General features: G+C 36.6%; 1 protein-coding gene across 2 annotated transcripts in view; it reads left to right on the top strand.

The window, feature by feature from the left end:
• The window catches only part of LOC134799408 (neural cell adhesion molecule 1-like), a 153,011-nt gene that overhangs the window by 16,848 nt on the left and 111,515 nt on the right, over nt 1-24,648 (top strand). For both annotated transcript variants that reach the window (XM_063771803.1, XM_063771802.1), the window contains exon 3: nt 21,914-22,055. In XM_063771803.1, coding sequence (XP_063627873.1) covers nt 21,914-22,055 — 142 coding nt within the window. The remainder of the gene's footprint in view (nt 1-21,913; nt 22,056-24,648) is intronic.

Genomic DNA, 24,648 nt, shown 5'->3' with positions numbered 1-24,648 from the left:
TCTCCTGTTGTTAAATGCTCTAAGACTTGATAAAATGAGTGACATTCCCCGTCGCATTCTTGCACTATGTCGGTCTTCCCTGCAGTAAATTTTATTTAAATGCAAATAAGCAAATAACCCTTAATATGCCAAGTTTATTGACGTAACAAATTTCAATACTTTTGGCCGAGTCTACAATAAAAGACTATACGGAAAACCTAACCAATTATTACATAATGAACACGTGTCGTATGCCTTTTATGTTACATCAAAGTAACAATACCCACGAGTAAATCTCGTTTTATATAAAAGGAATAAAGCAAATTCTGTTTGAAGTGCCACTTAATGTGATGATGATGGTTGTCAAGTTGTTAAACCAAATTATCTTTTTTATGTAGAGTGTTTGAAACACGACTAAATGCCCTTGCCCTCCTTCAAGTGGTTGTCTTTGAAATGTATAAAATAGTTTTAATATGGTTATTTTGAAGGTACTAAAAAGGAGACAATTAAACACGAAATGTTTTGGGATATAAATTTATTTAAATGGACTTATAAAAAACTGCTCTGTGAATAAACTTTGATTCATAATATGTACCATAAATCAGCAATAGGTATATGCCAGCAGTTTAGTAGGAAAACATAAATAAGCTAATTGAAAAATGTTACAAAAGGAGAGTTAAGAGCCAAACAAAAATAACAATGTAGATCTTATTATTTCTTACGTAACATATCACAAAAGACCAATTAATTTCATACACATAAATAAATTCTCAACAACTCGACTTAATGCTTACACGTGCAAAACATACACATAATTGTGAACAAATGAAGATATCTAACATTTCTGGCGTTAACAAAAAAGAAACCTTAATACAATTAAATACACGTTTCTACCGACAGGTATGATATTCCGTATCATTTCATGCCCCTTATTAGTGTTGACACGCGCTCAATCATCAGCAGTTTCCAATTACATTTAAAATTCATTCATCACGTCCAATAACTGAGTGGCGAGGGCTTTTTCGGTTCTCTGCTCTTTGATTAGATTCTGAACTGAACAAACCCATCCATCGCGCAACCACAAAAGGTCGGCGGAGCCACGTTGGACACTCGTTTCCCATTCGTTCCGCTGTCCAGAAATTTTTGCAATAAAATTAATCGCTCCAATAAAATTGGAGCCGAATAGAGCCGCCCATGCATGAACACTTTTTAATTGGGCCACTCTTTTTGCTCCTTTCGCAGCCATCCATACGAGAAATCGAACTTGGAAAGTTCTTCCCACGTACTAAGTACTCCGAATCAGCAAAGTCTTTCTCTCTGTCGACTACTGAAGTTCCTAGAAAGTAATTGTAGATAATTAGTTACCTACGGGTCAGGCAACTTCGGCAGTTATCGTATAGCGAACGATTTATGAGCCAAAGGCGCCGCTGGACGCCAATTTAATAATCGCTGCGCCCAATCAAAAGTGAGCAATTGGTCGGGTGTAAACGTGGCCCCCGATGGATTGCATAAAAATCAGTGAAAAAACATGGAATAACGAGCCGAACAAACGAAAATATATTTCCCCATTTTCATTTTCGACAAGCAATCGGGTTTAATGGGTTGAGCGCGATTCCCACTTGAGTTTGTTCCATTTTGTTTCATTTGATCGCTTCGACGATTCATTGCGAGGTGCGGCATCGAACGGCGGTGTAATAAAAATGTTTTGGTTATTTCACCTATGAATAATGGCTCAATCCAGATATACAATGTTGTGATCTCGATGCTGAGTCAAAGAGCTGCCTAAGCTCCTGAGGATGAGAGCTGCTTTTGTCCTTTATGCTGTCAAGATATTGAATATCTCTAAAATATTAGGAATAGAAACTGAAAAGATGCGTTACTTCGGCTTGCCCTACATGGCCAAACAGTTTAAAATAATAAATAAATAAATTTTGAACTCGTCATTGAAGTTCTAAGGGCCATCCCACACTAGCGTCTTTTGAGCGTCGACGTCTAGTCAACTCTATGGCTGCTGCTCTACGCAACGTTGGCGCAACTGCGCAGCGACGCCATTTTCCATAGCGCTGACTAGACGCCGACGCTCGGGAGGCGCTAGTGTGGGGTAGCCCTAAGCGTTCATAAAGGTGACATTCCGATGTAAACTGCATCTGCATTAATATTGAACGACGCGGCAGTTATGTCGCAACAGTAATGTATCTGTACTATAAAATAAAATTATCTCACATAATTCACCATTTTGGTATTTCAATTAGGTAATCTGTTCCACACTGTTTTTTTTTTAATTCAATATTTTATTGTATTAAAAAACAAGATAAGTAGGTACGTAGATTAAAAAATTAGTATTACGATTGGATATAAAATTACTAAGCCGCAAAAGTTTTCGAAAGTACACTAAAACATAGTTAACAAACTAAATAAAATACTTTATGAAAGGCAATTATAAACTTTCTCACGCAAAAGTTTTACAAATAAATTACAAATTAAGCACTTTGAAAGAGACACAAAAAATCTAGACATTGGCGACGTACCAAAGAAACTTATAATGGACGGTAAAGGGGCCCACAGATTACCAGTTCGCCGGACGATGTCAGCCTGTCAGTTGTTCGGAGCTGTCAAATTTTGCGTTTAAAGGGCCCACAGATTACCAGTTAGCCGGACGATATCAGCCTGTCAGTTGTTCGGAACTGTCACCTTTTGCGATTAACTGACCGGCTGATATCGTCCGGCGAACTGGTAATCTGTGGGCCCTTTAACTAACAGGCTGATATCGTACAGCGATCTGGTAATTAGTGGGCCCCTTAAGACTATAAACCTCGCAAATATAGGTACTTATGCTTTATCAAAAACAATTGTAAAATGAAGCCATCGTGTAAATAGTTATTTGTACAACAAGAGATCAAAGTTTGATATTTCTTCGAGTGCTTATTTTGAGTCCCGTGCAAGCGAAAGATTCTATAATAGATTCACGAGCGTAGCGAGTGAATCTAATTTAGAATGTTGAGCGTAGTAAGGGATTCAAAAGCGCACGAGATGTAAATAACTTTGATCTCGTGTAGTACACAAAATTTTTCACCCTAAGCAGTGAGAACATGCCTAGAGGGACAGAGATAATAGAACCCAAGTATATCGAACTTGTATTAGACCCCGCATGTTGAAATGACATTTGACTATAAAGGTCACTTGGATGTCATTTTGCATTGCAAAATCGCATTTTGCTCACTGTTTTTAAGAAGCAAAGTACCCTTGTTCGAGCTGCTGAGGTGAAAAATAGATTGTATCGTTTGTGTCCAAATTATATCGACGAGGAAAATATACACCTATCTTGAATTACTATAACTTTTGATATTTTTTCGTGTACTCTTCATTGGGGGGACAGTCGTACAGTACAAAAACCAAACGAAAAGAAAAAAATGTAAAGGGGTGACAAATGCCACCAAAAGTTACATGACTATTTCCATACATTACTAGCGACCATATTACTCTATTGATAGGTGAAAACCGCATGAAAATCCGTTCATTAATTTTTGAGTTTATCGCGAACAAACATACAATCACACAAACAGACAGACGCGGCGGGGGACTTTGTTTTATAAGGTGTAGTGAAATAACTGTCCATTGTCGTTGTCTAACAACGATTGCCATCTTGTAGGGCTAATATGGTCGGCTCTTTATCTTTGTCACCATGCCTGTCACGTTCCAACAAATATGTAAGAATGACAGGTGATTAAAATGCGACCATGATACCGCTGCGGTTTTCACTAACATTCGTTCCGAAATAGCGACATTATTCAATTTTCTAATGTAAAATATTTACCTGAGGAATAAAATATAATAAAGATATCAAGTAAATACATGTACATTATACTTAATTAATTATTAAAACTTAATTATAAAATACTTAAAATGTCCAACTTTCACCTTCAATAATCGAAATTTTTGTACTTCTTTTATTAGGTTTTCATTCCATCCGATGGAAATACAACATTTTACCGTAGATTCTTATTCAGTTGCATTCATAAAACATTGTTAGGACATAAAGCTGAATAAGTAAGTTCATCATTGCAGTAAGAGGGCGTATTCGCCTATAAAGAAAATAAAATTGAATACATCAGCCCAGTGAGTGAACGGTCTGTAATAATGATGTGCGCAGCTGTTTCTCTACTCACTAACTGCGAGTAGTGCGGGTTTTGTCTGGCACAGTGCAATGTTAGCAGTAGCGTCACTATTTTGTTAGATTACATTATGTAATTCGACATTTAGAGACTTTATACATCTCTAAGTAATTGTAATACTTTAGTTTGAATTGATATTTGCGGTTAGATGTATTTTATAATTTTAGATGTGTTATTTTGCTTGTATGTAATTTTCATGTTAATGTGTAAAAATGTGCCCTTGTGGCCTATTTGCTGAATAAATCTTGATGTTTGATGTTTGTTATATAACAGGAATTAGTACGCTTTTCTGACAATATGAAGCTTTAGGATGCTACACTATATTTTTTTTTACTGCAGCATATATTATGTTTGATAATTTTAACAAATGTTGGTGTTTGTGTATCACAGTTAAATGAGAATATTTTGCAGATAATACATTTTGCTTTTCATTGTTTGTCGAACGATAACAAAATTATATCTTTTTGACATCAAAATGTAAGTTCTAAACAGCCTCTAGATAATAGTAACTATTTGTAGCGGGTCAGGTACATAATTTTCAATATTTTTTTTTGTGGACACAATATTTTACAAAGAAAATTAAATTTCTCTATCTGCATTGTTTCACTAGTACTTGGAATTATTTACACACCTACACATATACGGTTGTATTAAACTGTACCTACATATGATTATGGTACTGAAATTTACATAATATAATAACATTCGACTAATACGTTTAAAAATACTAACATTTTAACAAGTTCAAATCGCAGATTGCCATGATTTAATTGTGACGTTCCACGGGAAAAGGTACCTTATGAGGGTTTCTAGTTTCGGAGATATTAAATGTTTTGTAAAGAGGTGAAAAAATGCTCAATTTTTTTTTATTGTGTGATCTGAAACCTTAATGCGTAACGTTTGTTTACCTGTTTTTATTTTTGTTATAAGTTAGTTATAAGCCTAGTAATGTCGTCTCAGAGTTTAGTAGAAAAGGTACCTTATGGAAAAAAGATTGAAAATTCCCAAAAAAACTAGTCAATACGGGAAAAGAAGTTTGGTAGAGAACTGTATTAGCATTCTGCAAAACTAATTTGATAATTTCAGTTCTGGTTGGGGCGCCTCGCAAATATTATAACCGTACATAGACCGACATCACAAATCCAAGTAGACTGCTATTATACCAAAGTTACTCTCGTCAAGTCTTTCTTAACTAGAATAATCTTCATTTGGTTTGGTCGCATGCAGTAAATCAGCCATTGGTTTGCTGAAAAATGCCAATACCCGACGCATTACCTTATGGAATATCTGAGGTCATTGAACCTCAATGCCGCTTATCTTCAATAGCAACCGAAATATATTATTGATAAGAAATAGACGATTTATACCATCTTAACCCCAAAATATTATTAGTTTATCCTAACTGTTCCATCATCATCATGCCTCATCATGTAACTTGACCACAAGGTACCTTTTCATTACATACAAATTATTGGTCTTTTTTAAGATTATTATGACGAAGAACTAATTAAATTGGGGGCAGTTTAATGTAAATTAATATTTTCTATTCATAAAAGATAAACTATAATATGATTGATATTTTGTAGTGATGTATTATTAGATTTATTTCCATAAGGTACCTTTTCGTAAATGTATGGAGCAAATACTGTTATTGTTATGTAAGTTTAAAGTGGCATAAGGGGTTAAATATAGTATTTAGTTGGGGTTTTAGGATTTATTTCATTTGAATGACAGAATTTCTTTCATATGTGCTCAGAAAAATTGATTGTGTGTCACATTAAAAGTAAAAATATTCAATTTTGTGATTTTATATGAAAAAGTCAGAAAATACATTTTCACCTCTAAATCGGTATTGTTTTTTGCTTAAACTGTCTGTCAGTGTCGTTTTCTAATAGATAAAATTTAAATCTTGAGAGCTCATTGCAATCAATCGTGAAAATGAAATAAAACTTTATTTTCAAGAGATTGGTTAGTATACACATAAATCAGTCGATATCAAAAGTTTCTATTTGCATTACAGAACAAGTCGCAATATTTTTTTAATCTCAGATATATAAGGCATTATTATATGTAGTCAACTATGTAACTTACTTCAGGAACATAGTTTTTTAGGCGGCTAAACTTAAAACTTCTCTATCGTAAAGTTGCTCATTTCACAACATTATTTTCAAAAAATCATATCTCTGTAACTACGCAACCTAGAAGGTTGATCTTTTGTGTTATCGATAGGTTATTTATTGTAGATTACTGGGGTATGCATAACTCCATACCCGCCATAAGGTACCTTTGACCGTGGGACGTCACAATTGTTACCCGACCACTTGAAATTACAAAATCTTACTTTACTGGGCCTCCCACATTGCGGGGTAGGTCAGGCCAGACGTGTCTCCACAATAATTTTATTAATATTACCCTCAGAAGCCTGTCACGCCCGAAGCCGCCGCTCGTATATCTTGAGACCGGGAAAAAATATGATATATCGAGAGGACGGGACACGTAAGAGCTTTCCTTGGCTTCTCTTGACGGGGCTTAGCGTCTTTTAGTGTTCTTAAAACCTTGCAAGTTGCTTTAGTAAGTGAAAATGTTGGTAGCTGGAATGTTTGGTTTCATGCTAGTCGTAAACTGACTTAAGGGATCTCCTAGGAACTCTAAAGATGTCCGTTTCATTGGAATCTATACATATAATAAAGCTGAAGACGGCCGAAAGTCTGTACATGGAAGATATTTGAAAAAAAGTTGGCTGGGGATACTTAGAATCGATAACAGAACACGTTCCAAAAGTTTTTAGAATTTTTGTCTGTTTGTCTGTTTATCTGTTTATCTGTTTGTCTGTTTATTTGAACGCGCATCACGTGAAAACGGCTGAACGGATTTTGATGAAAACTTTACTTATCTGTCGAGAAAATCCCCGGTCAGGTTATAGGCTATAAAAATTCAACATCTAAAAGGGGGGGTAGCCACAACAGTCGATTGACTTAAGTTTGCCCCTGAATCTTATGGCGCTACTTAGGAAGGAGGGGCAAACTTTTTTCAAATATGTGCTACCACTATTGAGTACCCTGGTAAACTAACAGATGGCGCTGAATTTAGTACGTTGTGACATGAATAAGCTACCGAGGAAAGATTTTGCCAAATTAACTCTAAGTTTAGAACAGGGGGTACGGATATCAACAAAAATAATTGAATAATTATGTTGATTTAATAAATTAATAATACAACAAAATTAAACGACAGTAAATTAATTGCCCCTCATTGCACAGTCTTTTGGGGAACTGAGTAAACATTAATTAATAAAGAAAACTAAAAATGAGTTTACATAGTTACATAGTGGTAAAACACACATAATTATCAACTTGCGTATAATTGCATAATTATTTAAAATTATTAATTTTCTCCATCATGAATTATACCTAATCGTAATTATATCGCACCCATATCAAATCCATATTCATACAAGGTGGGTACTTTGAAAAAAAAACATTGACTGCAGCAGCATTACTCTGTTGCAACGTTACTGCTGCAGCACTGTAAATTTTCGTGATAAAATGATGTGACTGATTTCCATACTAAAAGTAAAAATGTACATGCAACTGTCTATCAAATTGCGTTTTTATATCGAAAAATTTTCGCGCTCGCTTCGCTCGCGTTTTCAATTACTTTCTAAGGTATGGCTACTGTAGCAGCATTACTCTGTTGCAACGTTACTGCTGCAGCACTGTCAATTTTCGTAATAAAATTATGTGACTGATTTCCATACTAAAAGTAAAAATGTACAACTGTCTATCAAATTGCGTTTTTATATCGAAAAATTTTCGCGCTAGCTTCGCTCGCGTTTTCAATAACTTTGTAAGGTATGGCGACTGCAGCAGCATTACTCTGTTGCAACGTTACTGCTGCAACACTGTCAATTTTCGTGATGAAATGATGTCACTGATTTCCATACTAAAAGTAAAAATGTACAACTGTCTATCAAATTGCGTTTTTATATCGAAAAATTTTCGCGCTCTCTTCGCTCGCGGTTTCAATACCTTTCTGAGGTATAGCGACTGCAGCAGCATTACTCTGTTGCAACGTTACTGCTGCAGCACTGTCAATTTTCGTGATAAAATGATGTGACTGATTTCCATACTAAAGGTAAAAATTTACAACTGTCTATCAAATTGCGTTTTTATATCGAAAAATTTTCGCGCTCGCTTCGCTCGCGTTTTCAATTACTTTCTAAGGTATGGCTACTGTAGCAGCATTACTCTGTTGCAACGTTACTGCTGCAGCACTGTCAATTTTCGTAATAAAATTATGTGACTGATTTCCATACCAAAAGTAAAAAAAAATGTACAACTGTCTATCAAATTGCGTTTTTATATCGAAAAATTTTCGCACTAGCTTCGCTCGCGTTTTCAATAACTTTGTAAGGTATGGCGACTGCAGCAGCATTACTCTGTTGCAACGTTACTGCTGCAACACTGTCAATTTTCGTGATAAAATAATGTGACTGATTTCCATACTAAAAGTAAAAATGTACAACTGTCTATCAAATTGCGTTTTTATATCGAAAAATTTTCGCCCTCGCTTCGCTCGCGGTTTCAATACCTTTCTGAGGTATGGCGACTGCAGCAGCATTACTCTGTTGCAACGTTACTGCTGCAACACTGTCAATTTTCGTGATGAAATGATGTCACGGATTTCCATACTAAAGTAAAAATGTACAACTGTCTATCAAATTGCGTTTTTATATCGAAAAATTTTCGCGCTCGCTTCGCTCGCGTTTTCAATAACTTTGTAAGGTATGGCAACTGCAACAGCATTACTCGGTTGCAACGTTACTGCTGCAACACTGTCAATTTTCGTGATTAAATGATGTGACTGATTTCCATACTAAAAGTAGAAATGTACAACTGTCTATCAAATTGCGTTTTTATATCGAATAATTTTCGCGCTCGCTTCGTTCGCGTTTTCAATAACTTTGTAAGGTATGGCGACTGCAGCAGCATTACTCTGTTGCAACGTTACTCCTGCAGCACTGTAAATTTTCGTGATAAAATGATGTGACTGATTTCCATACTAAAAGTAAAAAATTATAACTGTCTATCAAATTGCTTTTTTATATCGAAAAATTTTCGCGCTCACTTCGCTCGCGTTTTCAATTACTTTCTAAGGTATGGCTACTGTAGCAGCATTACTCTGTTGCAACGTTACAGCTGCAGCACTGTCAATTTTCGTGATAAAATGATGTGACTGATTTCCATACTAAAAGTAAAAATTTACAACTGTCTATCAAATGGCGTTTTTATATCGAAAGATTTTCGCGCTCGCTTCGTTCGCGTTTTCAATCACTTTCTAAGGTATGGCGACTGCAGCAGCATTACTCTGTTGCAACGTTACTGCTGCAGCACTGTCAATTTTCGTGATAAAATAATGTGACTGATTTCCACACGTAAAGTAAAAATGTACAACTGTCTATCAAATTGCGTTTTTATATCGAAAAATTTTCGCGCTCGCTTCGCTCGCGTTTTCAATTACTTTCTAAGGTATGGCTACTGTAGTAGCATTACTCTGTTGCAACGTTACTGCTGCAGCACTGTCAATTTTCGTGATAAAATGATGTGACTGATTTCCATACTAAAAGTAAAATGTACAACTGTCTATCAAATTGCGTTTTTATATCGAAAAATTTTCGCGCTCGCTTCGCTCGCGTTTTTTAACATTACTCTGTAGCAACGTTACTGCTGCAGCACTGTCAATTTTGGCCCTAGGGAGAGGGGGCACCATGGTCTACAAATGCTTAGGGCATCAAAACGGCACTGGTCGTTTGCGGAGTCAAACGATTTGGGACTCGCATTTAATACGCATTACCATGCTTTCCAGAAAAAAATCCAATCATTCGCGAAAGTCTCGCAACGCATTGAGGTTACAAGGGGCACGTGGTCTTCCTCAGGAGTCTGAAGAAGACCACAGGCCGCTTCGCTTTCGCTCGCGCGCGTATACCTTACTGTATCGTCCGATATACATCTACTACTCTGTCGTGCATTTAAATCACGTGTAAAATTTTAATAAGAGCGAAAAAAACTATTGATTTTGGAGTGTAGTTTTATTTAGTGGTACCTAATTGTAAAATATTTTATCTGGACTGCAGTCCTCTAGCATATCCACCTGTCAACTTTACTTCAAGTTCCGCCTCGGAGAGAAATTAGGATTAGTAATTAGCCGCTTACTGACACAGACCGAATTCCACGCGGGCGGAGCCGCGGGCACAGCTAGTATTATAATAAATACCTTTAAACGAGCAATTTTTGTTTATTTATTTATTTACTTATATACTTACATAATAATACATATTTCAGAAACGGCTCTAACGATTTTAATGAAATTTGCTATATGGGGGTTTTCGGGGGCGATAAATCGATCTAGCTTGGTTTTATCTCTGGGAAAACGCGCATTTTTGAATTTTTATATGTAGTCAGCAAAGCTCGGTCTCCCAGATATTTATATGTAATGTTTCGATACTTTGTTTTATTCTTTTCATAAAATGGCCTATAATCTGACATATAGATGAACATTTTGTAGAGTTAGACCAAGATAAGTCTGCAACGATTTTGATAGCCCACGCAGTGCAAGTGTTATTTATACGTCATAATTTCATAGAACTTTGACGTTTAAAATAACACCTTAGAATAAAATAGGATAAATGATTGGGTATTGCATATCATAAACTGCATGCACTTATTTTTTGGCCACCGTGTATATTCCGTTGCTGGTGGCTATTAATGGGGTAGCGATAAGCACTAACCCCCTTATTCATAAAACTTTACGGGCCTGATATAGTTAAATTATGTTTTATCCCTTTCTTACAAATACATAATTAAAAATGACAGATAAGGACAAACGATTATTAGCTAATTGAGGCTCGTAGTGCGGTTATGAATAAGGTGGAGAGTCATTAGCCTTAAAAAGACAGGCTAAAGACATTTATCAATTTTGTCATAGCCTCATTTATAGATGATTTATTATTGCTTGAGGTGCATGAATCGATTATAATATGTAGGACCAGTTATATGTGACCCCGTAAGATAGTTCACCCATTAATTTATAATCTTACTTAGGTTATGTTAGATTAGTTCAGTATAGTATTATTCATACCGCCAGTTTATAATTTAAGTAGTGAGATTGTAAACTGACAAGTGTTTACAATTTTACCGTGACATATGCAAGAATGTGCATTTTATTCGAATTTGTAAGCGCTGGTAGCTTAGCGGTAAGAGCGTGGGATTTTCAATCCGGAGGTCGCGGGTTCAAACCCCCGGGGTACCAATGAGTTTTTCGGAACTTATGTACGAAATATCATTAGATATTTACCAGTTGCTTTTCGGTGAAGGAAAACATCGTGGAGAAACCGGACTCATCCCAATAAAGCCTAGTTTCCCTCTGGGTTGGAAGGTCAGATGGCAGTCGCTTTCGTAAAAACTAGTGCCTACGTCAAATCATGGGATTAGTTGTCAAGCGGACCCCAGGCTCCCATGAGCCGTGGCAAAATGCCGGGATAACGCGAGGAAGAGGGGTGCATTTTATTTGAATTTGAGTATTAAGTAGTCGCTCAAGCCGAACACGTTACGAAATGCATGGCTAGACGCACAAACTGTTGTGACCAAAAGTGACATTCGGATGTAACTGCAGTTGCATTACTGTTGCAGCGTTGTTGTATCTGTCAATTTCCTTGATAAAATGAGTACCTAACGTAAAAACGTAAAAGATTACCGCCGCGATTACGTTCACTCCGTCACTCATTTTATACGTCGGTGGCAACAACGATGCCACAAGAGTAATGCAGCTGCAGTTGTCATCCAAACGTCACCTTAACTCATTCCACTTCATACAGGGTGGCCAAAAAATAAGTGCCATGCATTCCCGTTGCCAGGAATTTTGTTGCCGTTGCCAGTAAAAAAAATTACCCTCCCATAGAAAATGGACCAGCTAAAATGTATGAAACAGCCAAATTTTTTTTTCGCGAGTTCGGGGTTGGTCCCATAGTAAAAGTTGCTCAGTATAATCCCAAAACCTCCCTGGCAACGGGAATGCACTTATTTTTGCCACCGTGTATATCATAGTCAATAAGTCGGGTTTATACAAAACGAGTATTACAGACTAAACACTCGAGCCGCTTCAGTTTATGCTCATATTTAAATAAAGCTAATGCCCTAAAAGGATATTACCATTTAATATCGAGCAATCTTCTTCATGACTATCAAATATGTAGAGTAGAACAATTTGGCGGCGGAGGTACGCTATCATCACCAAACGCGTGGAAACTGTCATAGAGAAAAAACGACATAGAGTGCTCACTCCATACATCAATTTTACAGCCGTATTCGAACTTCAAGATATTCACAAGAGACGACACGTACTAGATCCATTCTAGATACGTTATAGTTTAGATATCAACTAGTTCTCTTTTGCAGCGCAATTCGGGCAACCAATGTCACTTTCACGTTATATAGAGTAAGATATCTATTAGATGTGAATTGGATCTCTAAGTCATATCCTGTGGAAATCGTTCAGCAGTATCTCCAGAATCGCGCAAATGTCAAATTTGACAGGTTAGATCTTAAACATATCGTTATCGTATCTTGGTGATGTCTAATAGATGTCTATTTCAAAATCCGAATCGGGCGGCGCCCTTAGTACCAAACTGACTATTATTTTCGTAGTCGACATCTAGCATCGAGTAGCGGAATTATCAGTACTGCTACTTGACAATAGATGTTGTAACGACTGAAAAGTCTAATGCTCAACAATTTTCAGCTAATGATATAACCGGATTAACCGGAACTCTATTTTCAACTCCTTCTGCTTTTAATATTAGTTGTAAATTGTTGTTCAATACAATTTTCGTGAGTCGCGACACTAAAGAATTCTAGTATCAAGTAGCGGTACTGATAATTCCGCTATTCGATGTTAGATGTCGACTGCGAAATTAATAGTCTTTTAGATACCAAAATTGATGTATGGAGTGAGCACTCTATTCTTACTGTAGTTATCTATGAAACTGTCGACTATATTACGAAAGCTGATGTTTTTTATTAGCCTGCCTCACAAAAGGAGCTTGGAGGATTTTCGCGTAGGATGGCGTTTTTTTAGCCCACTTTAGGTGGATAGATGGGGTTATGAAGCTTGTCGTAGATCGTTGCTTAGTTTTAGGGATAAGGTCGTAGGTATGTAGGTAACTTAGGTTGGTATTAATTTCTGTTTGAATGAATGATAACAGTTTTACCTTAGTTCAAGTTCGCCGGATTAAGAACTATCTAGCAGAGGGTTTCGAACCACTATTATAAGGACATTCGTTTCTACACACCTGGCTGTTCCAAAATCAGTAAATAAGCAGGTCATACTTTATTTTTCTTATATTTGTACTATCACCCCAAAAAAAGGCTCAGTATAATTATATTCAATAATTCTACTCGTACTGGCATAATTGGTTCGTACGACTATAATTTTCCTTTTTTCTCATACACAAAAAGTGTAAGGTATCTAATATCGATAGCTAATAACGGAACATAGATTTATGGGACGACTTAATTTAAACTTGATAAGTATGATATGAACTTGGCCGTATTTCACCACGGTGACAGGTGCGACAACTATAAAATGTCACTGTTGCTGACGTCACAGTCATCCATAGGCTACAGTTACCGCTTACCATCGGGCGGGCCGTATTCCTTTTTGCCACCATCATTGTATTATTTAAAAAAACTTTATTATATCGGCAAAAAACAGATATACCTCTTGCAAAGTTTATGATGATGATTATGACAATTGTCACAAGATTTCAAAGAACTTTCTGTAATTCTTGACAGGAATTATGAGTTCTGTGTCGGAATTTGGTGACAATTTGTCGTGTTTCTTGTGACAATTGTCATTAGCTTCGCAAAATAAGTACCTACTTATTTATTGGCGATGTAATGGAATTGGGACACCATATATAATAGGCTAGTAATAATTATAAAGTATAGTCAGCTGCAATAGTAGTGGATGAAATAACAGACCAAGAGTACCTGCCACCCTGGAATACTTTTCCAAATAGAGATAGGTACAGTCACCTGCAATAATATGTTACACAACGAAGGCCGCATAAATATCTGACACGATCTTATTTGTAGAGCCATAAGAGCGTGTCACATATTTTTGCGGCCTTCGAAGAGTAACATATTATTGCAGGTGACTGTACATCTCTACAATTTATGCATCCTAAATTATTTGTAACGAGTAAGTAGCCTGATATGTTACTTTTAAAACTGACTGTACATTTCGGCGCGTTTAGGTCCAAAAAACCTTTTTAACTGGACCGTCCTAGAAAAGTAAGTAAAATAAATCTAGACTAGCTAACACAAATCCCCAACGTAAACCAACTCGCAAAAAGCCAAAGAGACATAAATTTAAATTGGGTAACCAAGTTAGTCCAAAGTGTAGGTATGATAACATTACACGAAAAGCACCAACTCCGTTTTAAGTGAAAGCATTTGAACTGTAACTTTTGTTAATTACGAAGTTTAAGTATGCTCTCAGGGGTTGCATGTCGCCAGTAATAATAACATTTTTCATAGCCTGACAGTATGCAAATAAAGCGTTGCAATTTGTACAAAAATTCGCCTTACCCTATGCTCAGAATGTTCTAAGGGAAATAGGAAATAATGTTGTTCACGTGATTTACTGCCCCCGGCTATTAAATAAGCCATGACCAAGTTGCCGCGTGCTTATGACGTCATAGTTTATTTTTACCTTGACATACACTATGTTACTGGTGAATTCACGAAAGCTAGTGTGGATGGAATGAACAAAATTAATGATAGATCAGTCCGATTGTGTTAGTTCTACTTCGTTCTAGTTTTACTTTATGTGGAATATATTAATTTACAGTACCATAGGGGAATATGTAAGTTTATATTGCTTACATCATTGTAAGTTTTAGCTTTGCGATAACTTATTTGAAATAAGATTTAAGCTTATGAAGCCAGTTCATAATATTATTAAACTAGTTCATAATAAGTTTTACCCTCAGAGGTCAGTTGGCCTTTCGTAAAAACTATTACCTACGTCATGTCTTGGGATAAGTTTTCAAGTGGACCCCATCAGGCCATCAGGCTCCCATGATCCGTGGCAAAAATGCCGAGATAACGCAAGGAAGAAGAATAAGTCTTACCATTCCTCCCATACAACTTATTATTAGGCATTTAAATAATTTGCATTCTATGCTTAAGTGGTACTTATTTACTCTACGAGCCCCGATGCATATGTTTTCGTCTAGTAAGACATTTTTTTGAGATTCTCGCGTTTGTTCAAAAATAACGTTTTAGTTTAAACATTACTAATATTTAATGCTTATACTAATGTAGTTTAATTTTATATGATAATATTCTACAATAATTAAATCCATATATACAAGACTGTACCGTTTGTACTGAAAGAAAAAAGTAACGATTTTTTATTTTTTACTTGACGGGTAGGATTATAACAGATGTGAAAAGGGCTATTACTAGGGAAGACAACAGGGCTCTGCCAATGTACTGACAATTTTGTTTCGAGCCCATGCATGCAGCAGTGCTGTAGGAGATGACAATATGATTTAGACAACGTTTTTAAAACGTATATTTTTTCAGCAATAAAAGTATCATGCAATTTTATTATACGATCAAAATAAACTACATTAATCATTACTATTATGGTTCCCATTATTGGGTCATTTTATGTTCATGTTTAAAATTTATTAGAATAAACAAAATTGTTGCGTGGGACTAGACGAACTAATTTGCATCGGGGCTCGTATTACAGTACGTAACGTACAGTAGGTACGTCAATTCGTGCTTATTCTGACGAATACGCAGTAAACGTCATTTAGATTTTAAAATCTAATTTTTCTATGATATATTCATATAAAACAATCAAACAAACAAAACAATATTTTAAAGTTACTTAGATTTTATTTCATGTGGTACACCACCACAAAACCAAAGGCAGTTAAATAGGTTGCAATCTACATTTATACATACCTACAATCTACATATGTATTCATAAATGCATAAAAGTATGAACAAAAGCACAAGCTCTAACACGGCGTTAACTAACGGGTCGAAAGAATTCCCAAACGATTTATTTGACAATAATCAAAATAATAAAAAAAGCAAACACTGCTCTGTGAATGACACAAAAACGCACCGAAATTGTCGAGGGAAATAGAAAATTTGTGCATAGAGCGTTTGGAATTCGTCGACATCAGAGCGGCGAAATGTAGTGAGATGAACGTGAGGTTGTGTCGGGGCGACCCAACTATACTACCGTGTTATTCCTAAAGGTCTTAAGTCATTGGAATTCATATGACACATACGTCTACGTTTTTATAAGAAGGTTACGGGTCGTCATTAGGCGGGTCACATAGCCACGAGCCACACATGTCGTGTCGCGCTCCCACCACTCACGACCACGTTCGACACCAGGCGTTATACTTTAGTGCCCCACGACACGACACGTAACCATTAACCATTATATGCAAACCCCCAATCTAATATGATTTATATTTCCGATACATTATGCGTGACATTTACCGACGAAACTCGACTTGTCTGAACAGCTTTATTGTGAAATTATTCTAAGTCAAACGCGGCGGTGACATCGAATAAAGGAGCGGGGCTGATTTGGAATTTCATTTCTTCCCTCTTATCTTAATGCGACGCCGCGTTGTGTCGCGTTAGGTGGGATTTCTGTTTTTCCTTTTATTTTTATTGAAGGTTACACAAAGCAGAATGGAGGTGTCTAACTTTATTTGTACTGTACTACACACAAGAACAATGAATAGCACGAGGCCATGGAAAGCTGCATTTCTAAGTCGGTCAGATTTTTTTTATAATAGTGACTAAATGATCTTGACAAATGCAAGTTTCTGACCTTGAAAGCCCTCCGGGTCATCGTAAAATACTTACCTACAGTTTTATAGAAATTGTGGCACACTAGCTTAACCTAAATAAGGTTAGAACGGATATCCGCACTGATAAAACTTGAAATAATTTCGAATTTATTCCCTCTCTGAACACAGGCTACTTCAAGATTTGTACCTACCTCAACAACCCGGAAACTCAAAATGATTATAAGCCTTTGATGTCCGTTTGAGGCAAGACCCTTCATACCTACAAACAGCCAAGGGCGCCAAGTTGATTTCTATAAGTAATTTATTAAATGCTAAGTTAATTCTGAACCCGGAAGTGAAACGCCGAAGGTCGTTGATAGACTTTAATGGAGTCACGATCCGGACCAGTGGGGCAAGGAGTTATAAAATGAATTAGTTTTATTTGCTACAATCAACTTACCCTACTTTCAAGCCAGCGGCTGTTTTGTTTTAGGTAGATGTAGAGAAGATATACAAAAATAAAATATGGACATAATGAAAAAAGTAATTAGAAAAACAGACTAATATTTAACATGCTTTAATGAGATTGAAAACTGTAATTTTTCCACGGTTGATCAAAGTCAAATGTGATTTTCTCACAGATGACACTAATATAAAACTATGTCACACCAGTTACGGCTGTTACTTTAACAATATGCTAAAATTTCCTAACAAAACATGCGAAATTTAATATAGTTTGTCAAAGGACTGTCTCATTTCAAACATAGACAGAGATAATCAATTATCTTTGTCTTACACTACTAGCATCAAAGGAAAAGGGTGAGTGTAGTTTTATTGTTCTTATTTACTGACCACTTTGGTTTGACCAACTATAAATGCAGTGTTAAACGCTGCTTGACAATCGCCCGATGTTACTTAGGCTTACCACAGAAAATGAGGCAAAATATACATTGAAATTCGCTACTCACTTTTGTCTCTTTTAAGAAACTGAAATCGTCGAGTCCACATATATTTCAAACCACTCACAAACGCATTTCTTTCATTTGCAGCATAAAAGCGCGTCTTAAAATGCATGCACTCGCCAAGAATAAATTCCCGCACTGCATCTTACACTTCAAAGAACCTCTTATGGCGCAGTTGCAGAAAATAAAAACTAATTTGTGGGCCAAATCGTATGCATAAAACATTACTCGGGTCTCGGCAAACTTCCGTTTCAATTCAACTAAGTGAATATCTCTGTTTTACACCGTTATGATTTTTTAGATTTCTTTCCCCAACAAAGACATGAATATAAATAGACGTAATATTAAAGCGCCATTTCACGCCACAAAATAATCCCTTTTTCTTTTTTGCGCTCTGTCGCCGTGTTGGGGGCAAGTAATATGCACCATCAGTCATACTTAGGAGGAATTTTCAATTTACCCCCGTGAAGACTAACCTAATAAAGATGGATTACTTGGTCTCGGTAACCATGCACGTGGTATCGAGCGAATGGCGTGAAGAGTTTTGAGAGTGCTATAAAGTTTACGACACACTTCTGCAGGTAACTAGTTCATTTAAAACAATTCGAGGAGCTCGTAGCAGTAAAAACGGTAAGTTTCTCCAGGTATGTTAGAGTAGGTGTAGTTGGTGCATTATTTTTTATGTTATTAGTGCAGGATTAAGAGTATAGTATTAAGTTTGATGATTGTGACTTTGCGGATTAATACGTTAGTTAATTCCGTAGCTTGGTTTAGGATGTGCAATCATCATCATCATCATCATCTCCTGAACATAGGCCTCCCCCTTGGACCTCCTTACGTGCCGGTTGGAAGCGACTCGTATCCAGCGTCTTCCGGTGACCTTAACAAGGTCGTCTGTCCATCTTGTGGGTGGACGTCCTACGCTGCGCTTGCTAGTCCGTGGTCTCCACTCGAGCACTTTTCGAGGATGTTCAATGAGTACAATATAATAATATCCAGGTCCCACTTAACCAAGTTTCACTGTATATATGAGTAACGTAAGAAGCGTCATATAATGTAAGGTCATCGTTATTCATATGACGATCCTTAAAAAACTTGTAATTGATAAGGATACTTAATTATGTGTCTATTACTGAACTAAATGTAACAACAACTATCAAAAGTATGACGAGAGCAATTTACTTAGTTTTCCGAATTTTTCGCCATGTAAGTTGATGATATGAAAGTTTCGCCATGTAAGTTGATGATATGAAAGTTTCGCCATGTAAGTTGATGATATGAAAGTTTCGCCATGTAAGTTGATGATATGAAAGTTTCGCCATGTCCGCATAGGTATCCGTATATCCGTCCGCAGCTTGGCCCACTGACTGTTAGTGCTAGAAACCTGCAATTTGGTATGGGTTTGTAAATCAATCACGTCGTCAAAGTGGTAAAATATGATAATTAAAAAATACATTTTTAGAGTAGGTGGGGATGACATTTGTATTGCTTGCGGAACCGCGTCTGAATAATTTTCAGTGCTCGATAGGTACCTATAAAAATTGGGTCAGTTTGGTTAGTACGACTATTGAAACAGAGTATTGCAAGGTAGATACCTACTGTCTGTCGTAAGGATGTGCAATGGTATCTAAATATTATTCAATTAAAAGCTAACATTTCATAAAAAATTGTAACATCATTAACCCATAAAAATCAGACGCTAAATATCTAACATAACTTTATGGAACTAATTCAAGTACACAAAATAAATTTATAACATGAATCAGCTTCCACAGTAAATAGCAGACGAATATAAACCGCATATTGTTAACACATTCATTGCCACTAAGTGCTACGGGTTACGCTTGTAGCACGTAGCCACGGTTTCGCCGTATGTAGCGCGTAGTCGCTATGAACAGTGTACCCGAGAGTCGGGTTCTTGGCCCTGAATGTGTTAACCTTTTGGACGCCAATGACCGATATATGCGCACCGTAGGTTCAACGCCAAAGACCGATTAATCGGTCACAGACCACAAAGCAACATACGAAGAATACAAAGACATACGTGCATACATAATTTTAAACAATATAAACCTAATTACAGTGAAACCTGGATAAGTGAGACTTCAAGAGACGAGCAGATTTGTCTCACTTAAAGAGGTATTCCACTTACCCATGCTCTCAGTTAGCCAGGTACAAATAAATTTCTGTCTCATTTACAGAGGGCCCCATTAATAGAGGTGAGAATAGAGGATGGATTTCAGTTATAGAGGTGGTTAATAAGGTATTTTGTAATTATCTTTAAAATAAATAGGTAAAATAATCCTTGTCCCTAAATATTTTTTAAGTCTGTTAATTATTTCTTTAAATTTATTTTGAATGATTTTATCTTCAAATAATAGTTTTTTTTTTTCAATTAGATTTGATACGGACTTCATTGCCTCTTAGAAAATTATTAACTGAAAATGTGTTTATTCGTGTTACTTATCAAGATTTCAGCTTTCGTTTTGATAGTTTTAACTACATAAAGTACCTAACTAAATGAAACTTGAAGTCTTTTAGACACAATTAAGCAAATGCGGAATTTATGGATATACTAAGAGTTACTTTGTAAGAATACGGAAACTGATCAATAGAGTCCAAGTTAGAGAGGTCATAGACTGACTTTATCTCAGATACACAGGCCAATTCTTATAAAATTCTAAAAAAACAATTAGGAAAATGTAATCTTATAAATATAGTCTCAGTAAAAGAGGTAAAATGTACTCTCTGTCTCAATTATAGAGGTAAATCTGACTATAAATCACAACGACTAATCTCAGTTATAGAGGTTCATTTTATCTCACTAACAGAGGTAATTCAGTGCTAAAGTGCCGGGACCGCACCATGAGTCCCAGCTATAGAGGTTTCTCACTTATCCAGGTCCCACTTAACCAGGTTTCACTGTATTATATTAGCTTTATTTATCGTGCGTTGAATGTATATTCATAATCATATTCGTTTATTAATAATAATTCATATTACATGTATAGGTAGATAGGTACTTATTATGCAATATATTTCAATAATTTGGGCGTGAATCTCTTGTGCGATAGTCTAACTTTTAGTTAAATAAATCAAATAAGTAGGTACTAATCTGTACATTTAATGTATTTTGCGTGGTTTATATAGGTACATACCTATTTGCATGATTGCGTAATAATGCTATTATGTAGAATGATTTCCTAATGCCCATTCAGTAACGAATTGATAACAAGAAATCAATATCTGAATAGACTTCCCTATTAGTAGGTACTTAAGCAATCTATCGGTGCAGCCTAGCTGTTTTATTTCCTTTACAACTATGGACAATAATAATAAGTATAATATGCATATGGACATCACCATCCCCCATGATGAGAATCTCGTGAAGGCCGAGAAGGACAAGTCCAGTAAGTACCTAGACTTGGCTCACGAGATAACCGCCATGTGGGATGTTGATTCGACGATCATTGTCCCGATAGTCGTTTCAGTGAACGGTCTAATAGCGAACAGTCTCGACCAACATCTTGAGAGACTCTCGCTAGGTGGTTGGATCAAGGGTCAGATGCAGAAGGCGGTGATCTTGGACACGGCGCGGATAGTCCGCCGGTTCCTCTCTCTGCAGCCCTGACCACCGGTAGCTTGGGCCTTGCCCCGCTGCTGGCGGCACCCTAGGTTAGGTTTTTTATAATGTGTTTATATGTATTTTTTATCGTTTTGTAAGTGTTTTTATATGTTACTTTTATATTCATATTATAAAAACCCTAACTTAAGACGAAAAATAAATAAAGAGAGTATAATATTAAGATCTGTGTTATTTGAAAGTTCTCGGGTACTAAAACGACTGAAGGCTTTGATCACTTTTTTAACTAAATGTCATCTATTTAAATATACTGTTTGCATTGTTCCAGTATCCACGGTGGATGTGGACGCGGTGCTGGGCCGTACGGCGTCACTGCCGTGCGACGTCGCGCCGGACGCCGCCGAGGACCGGGTGTACATGGTGCTCTGGTTCCGAGCTGGCAAGGCTACCGGCGGGAAACCTATATACAGGTCAGTCCAATAAGTTTAAAATAGGCGTTAACAGAAAATAAAAAAGCGCTGGTGGCCTAGCGGTAAGAGCGTGCGACTTGCAATCTGGAGGTCGCGGATTCAAACCGCGGCTCGTACCAATGAGTTTTTCGGAACTTATGTACGAAATATCATTTGATATTTACCAGTCGCTTTTCGGTGAAGGAAAACATCGTGAGAAAACCGGACTAATCCCAATAAGGCCTAGTTTATCCTCTGGGTTGGAAGGTCAGATGGCAGTCGCTTTGGTAAAAAGTAGTGCCTTCGTCAAATCATGGGATTAGTTGACAAGCGGACCCCAGGCTCCCATGAGCCGTGGCAAAATGCCGGGATAACGCGAGGAAGAAGAAGAAGAAAATAAAATAGTGAAGTACATTTTGATCCAAACTATTCTAGAACTACAGCCTCATAATTACCTACGCATCAGCGTTCAAAGTAGGTACTTAGTTCATCGCAATTTACTCGCAGGTAAATTTCTTAGTTCGTCGCGTTCCTCATTAGTGCTGTACAGAGTTCCATCGCAGTTTGAGCTCATGTAATTAATACTACAGCTCATATAGCAGCCTTCGTATTCCCATCTTACTAAGCAAGTAACCGGTGTAGTGTGAGTTCGAAATGCGTAAGAACTAGGTGCAAGTGGAGCTCTTACTTATACTGGTCGCTCAGGCAATAAATAACAGCCAATGCATGTGAGCCCTCTTGGTAGGTAGCTCTTTCTAACTGTGGATGAGAAAGGGCCAATTAATGTAACATACTACTTAGCCGCTCGCGGCTACGTCCGTGTAGAACACTGATTTAAACTTCCACGATTTTTACACATTATTATTTACGAGAATTATGGGACTTTCACTAGACTTATATACATATAGGGATATGAACCCAACCCTCAACGAGTGTGAACGCAACCAGACCAACGAGTGTAAAAGCGTCCGGTGGTAGGTAACGTTGAAAGCGAAGGCAGCCAACGTGCACGAATGAGGGTAGACCAAGCGCGGTCTACACAACTTTGACACCCACCCGCTATCATCAGTTACCCGTGAACAAGATGCATGTAACTGCGTCGAAATATCGAGAGCTCGAGAACAATACAATAGGTAATCACGGTTTATATCCCGGTCGATATAAGTCTAGTGAAACTAACCGTGAATCATTCAAAACTGTTATGGGACTTTATCGAGTATAGGTAATTTAATTTTAAAACTTACCTCCGACGTTTCAAGGACGGCATTGTCCCCGTGGTCTCGGAGAAGACTGGCTAAAGTCGACATCAATATATTCTAGATGCGCGTGTTTTTCGTACTGCACTATAGAAGCGTAAATAATTATTTAATAATAGTAAGTGTAGAGTTTTTTTTAAACATTTAACTGTTCTTTCACCACTTTAGGGCTACATTTTGAAAATTCCTTGCTAAGTGGTACCTAAATACTCTACAACGTCTGTATTTCAACTGGCTGTCAGGTTACAATATTTAATCAGAATATCTCATCGTCACAAATCACTGGTGTGTAAATATGGATAAAGTCACCCTCCCCATCTAAACCATTATTTTGTTGGTTATGTAGCATAATTTCTTAAAACAAATATCCTAAGTACGAAATTCCTAAAGACAGAACCTCGAAAATCAAAATGTCTAATGTACGAAATTCCTAATGACGCATGTCCTACGGTTAATTAACCTATTTTTTAAATGTCTAAAGTACAATAATGCAAGTGCACGAAAACCTTTTTTCCTACGTCCAGTTGACCTAAGTTTAAAATGTATAAATTGCGAAATTTCTAACGACATTTGTCCTACGTTTAGCTGACCTAGATTAAAGAGTCTAACGTACGAAACTTTCTTTTCAAAAAACATTTATTTTGCATCTTAACTAGACGGAGCCCCGCTTCGCGGGGCTTCTATTTCTGGGCGGTTTGCCCTTCGGGCATCTGAAGCTACCTAACGAACCTATCACTGAGAGAAAAATCATCACCAGGAATTAATAAACAGTTCTGTACTGGGGGAAAAAATGAAGTTTTAGTAGTAATCATGGAAGTTTCACTATTTCTGTAAAATTTATTTATTTCTACAAACAGCTCAGTAATACTAAATCTAATTTCAGCAAACAGACTTTAGTAAATGGAGCATTAAACAAAGTTCAGTATTTGTTACAATCCATTTTTATTACTACTAAAATTCTCCGATTTTTACTAGTAAAGTTTGTGATTTTTGGAAAAAAGCATCTGTGTTTTCAAGTTATGATTTTAGTAAATGTCTCACTTACATAGTTTTGTAATATCTAAAAAACGAGTTCGCGGGAATAACATTACCCCATTTAAAATAACAATTCAGTTGTTACTATAGCGACATTACAAAGTTTACTGGTATTTAGTAGATAGACTTGTTGTGTTTATGTTCATTGTTGTACCAATCACTAAACGAGTTTTGTAATACCAACACAGCGAAACGAATGTTAGTGATTTTAGTAAAATTTACTACTTGCTACGTTCATTTGGTTAGAGTTAGTATTGTGTCGGATGTCGGGCGGGCGTGTCTCGTGTCTTCTTTGTTTAAAACATACTTAAGTTAAATAATAA

Source organism: Cydia splendana, chromosome 18 (assembly GCF_910591565.1).
Source record: "Cydia splendana chromosome 18, ilCydSple1.2, whole genome shotgun sequence".
In the NCBI taxonomy this organism is placed as follows: domain Eukaryota; kingdom Metazoa; phylum Arthropoda; class Insecta; order Lepidoptera; family Tortricidae; genus Cydia; species Cydia splendana.
Note: the sequence above shows the minus strand (reverse complement) of the source record. Positions and strands in the feature narration are given on the sequence as shown.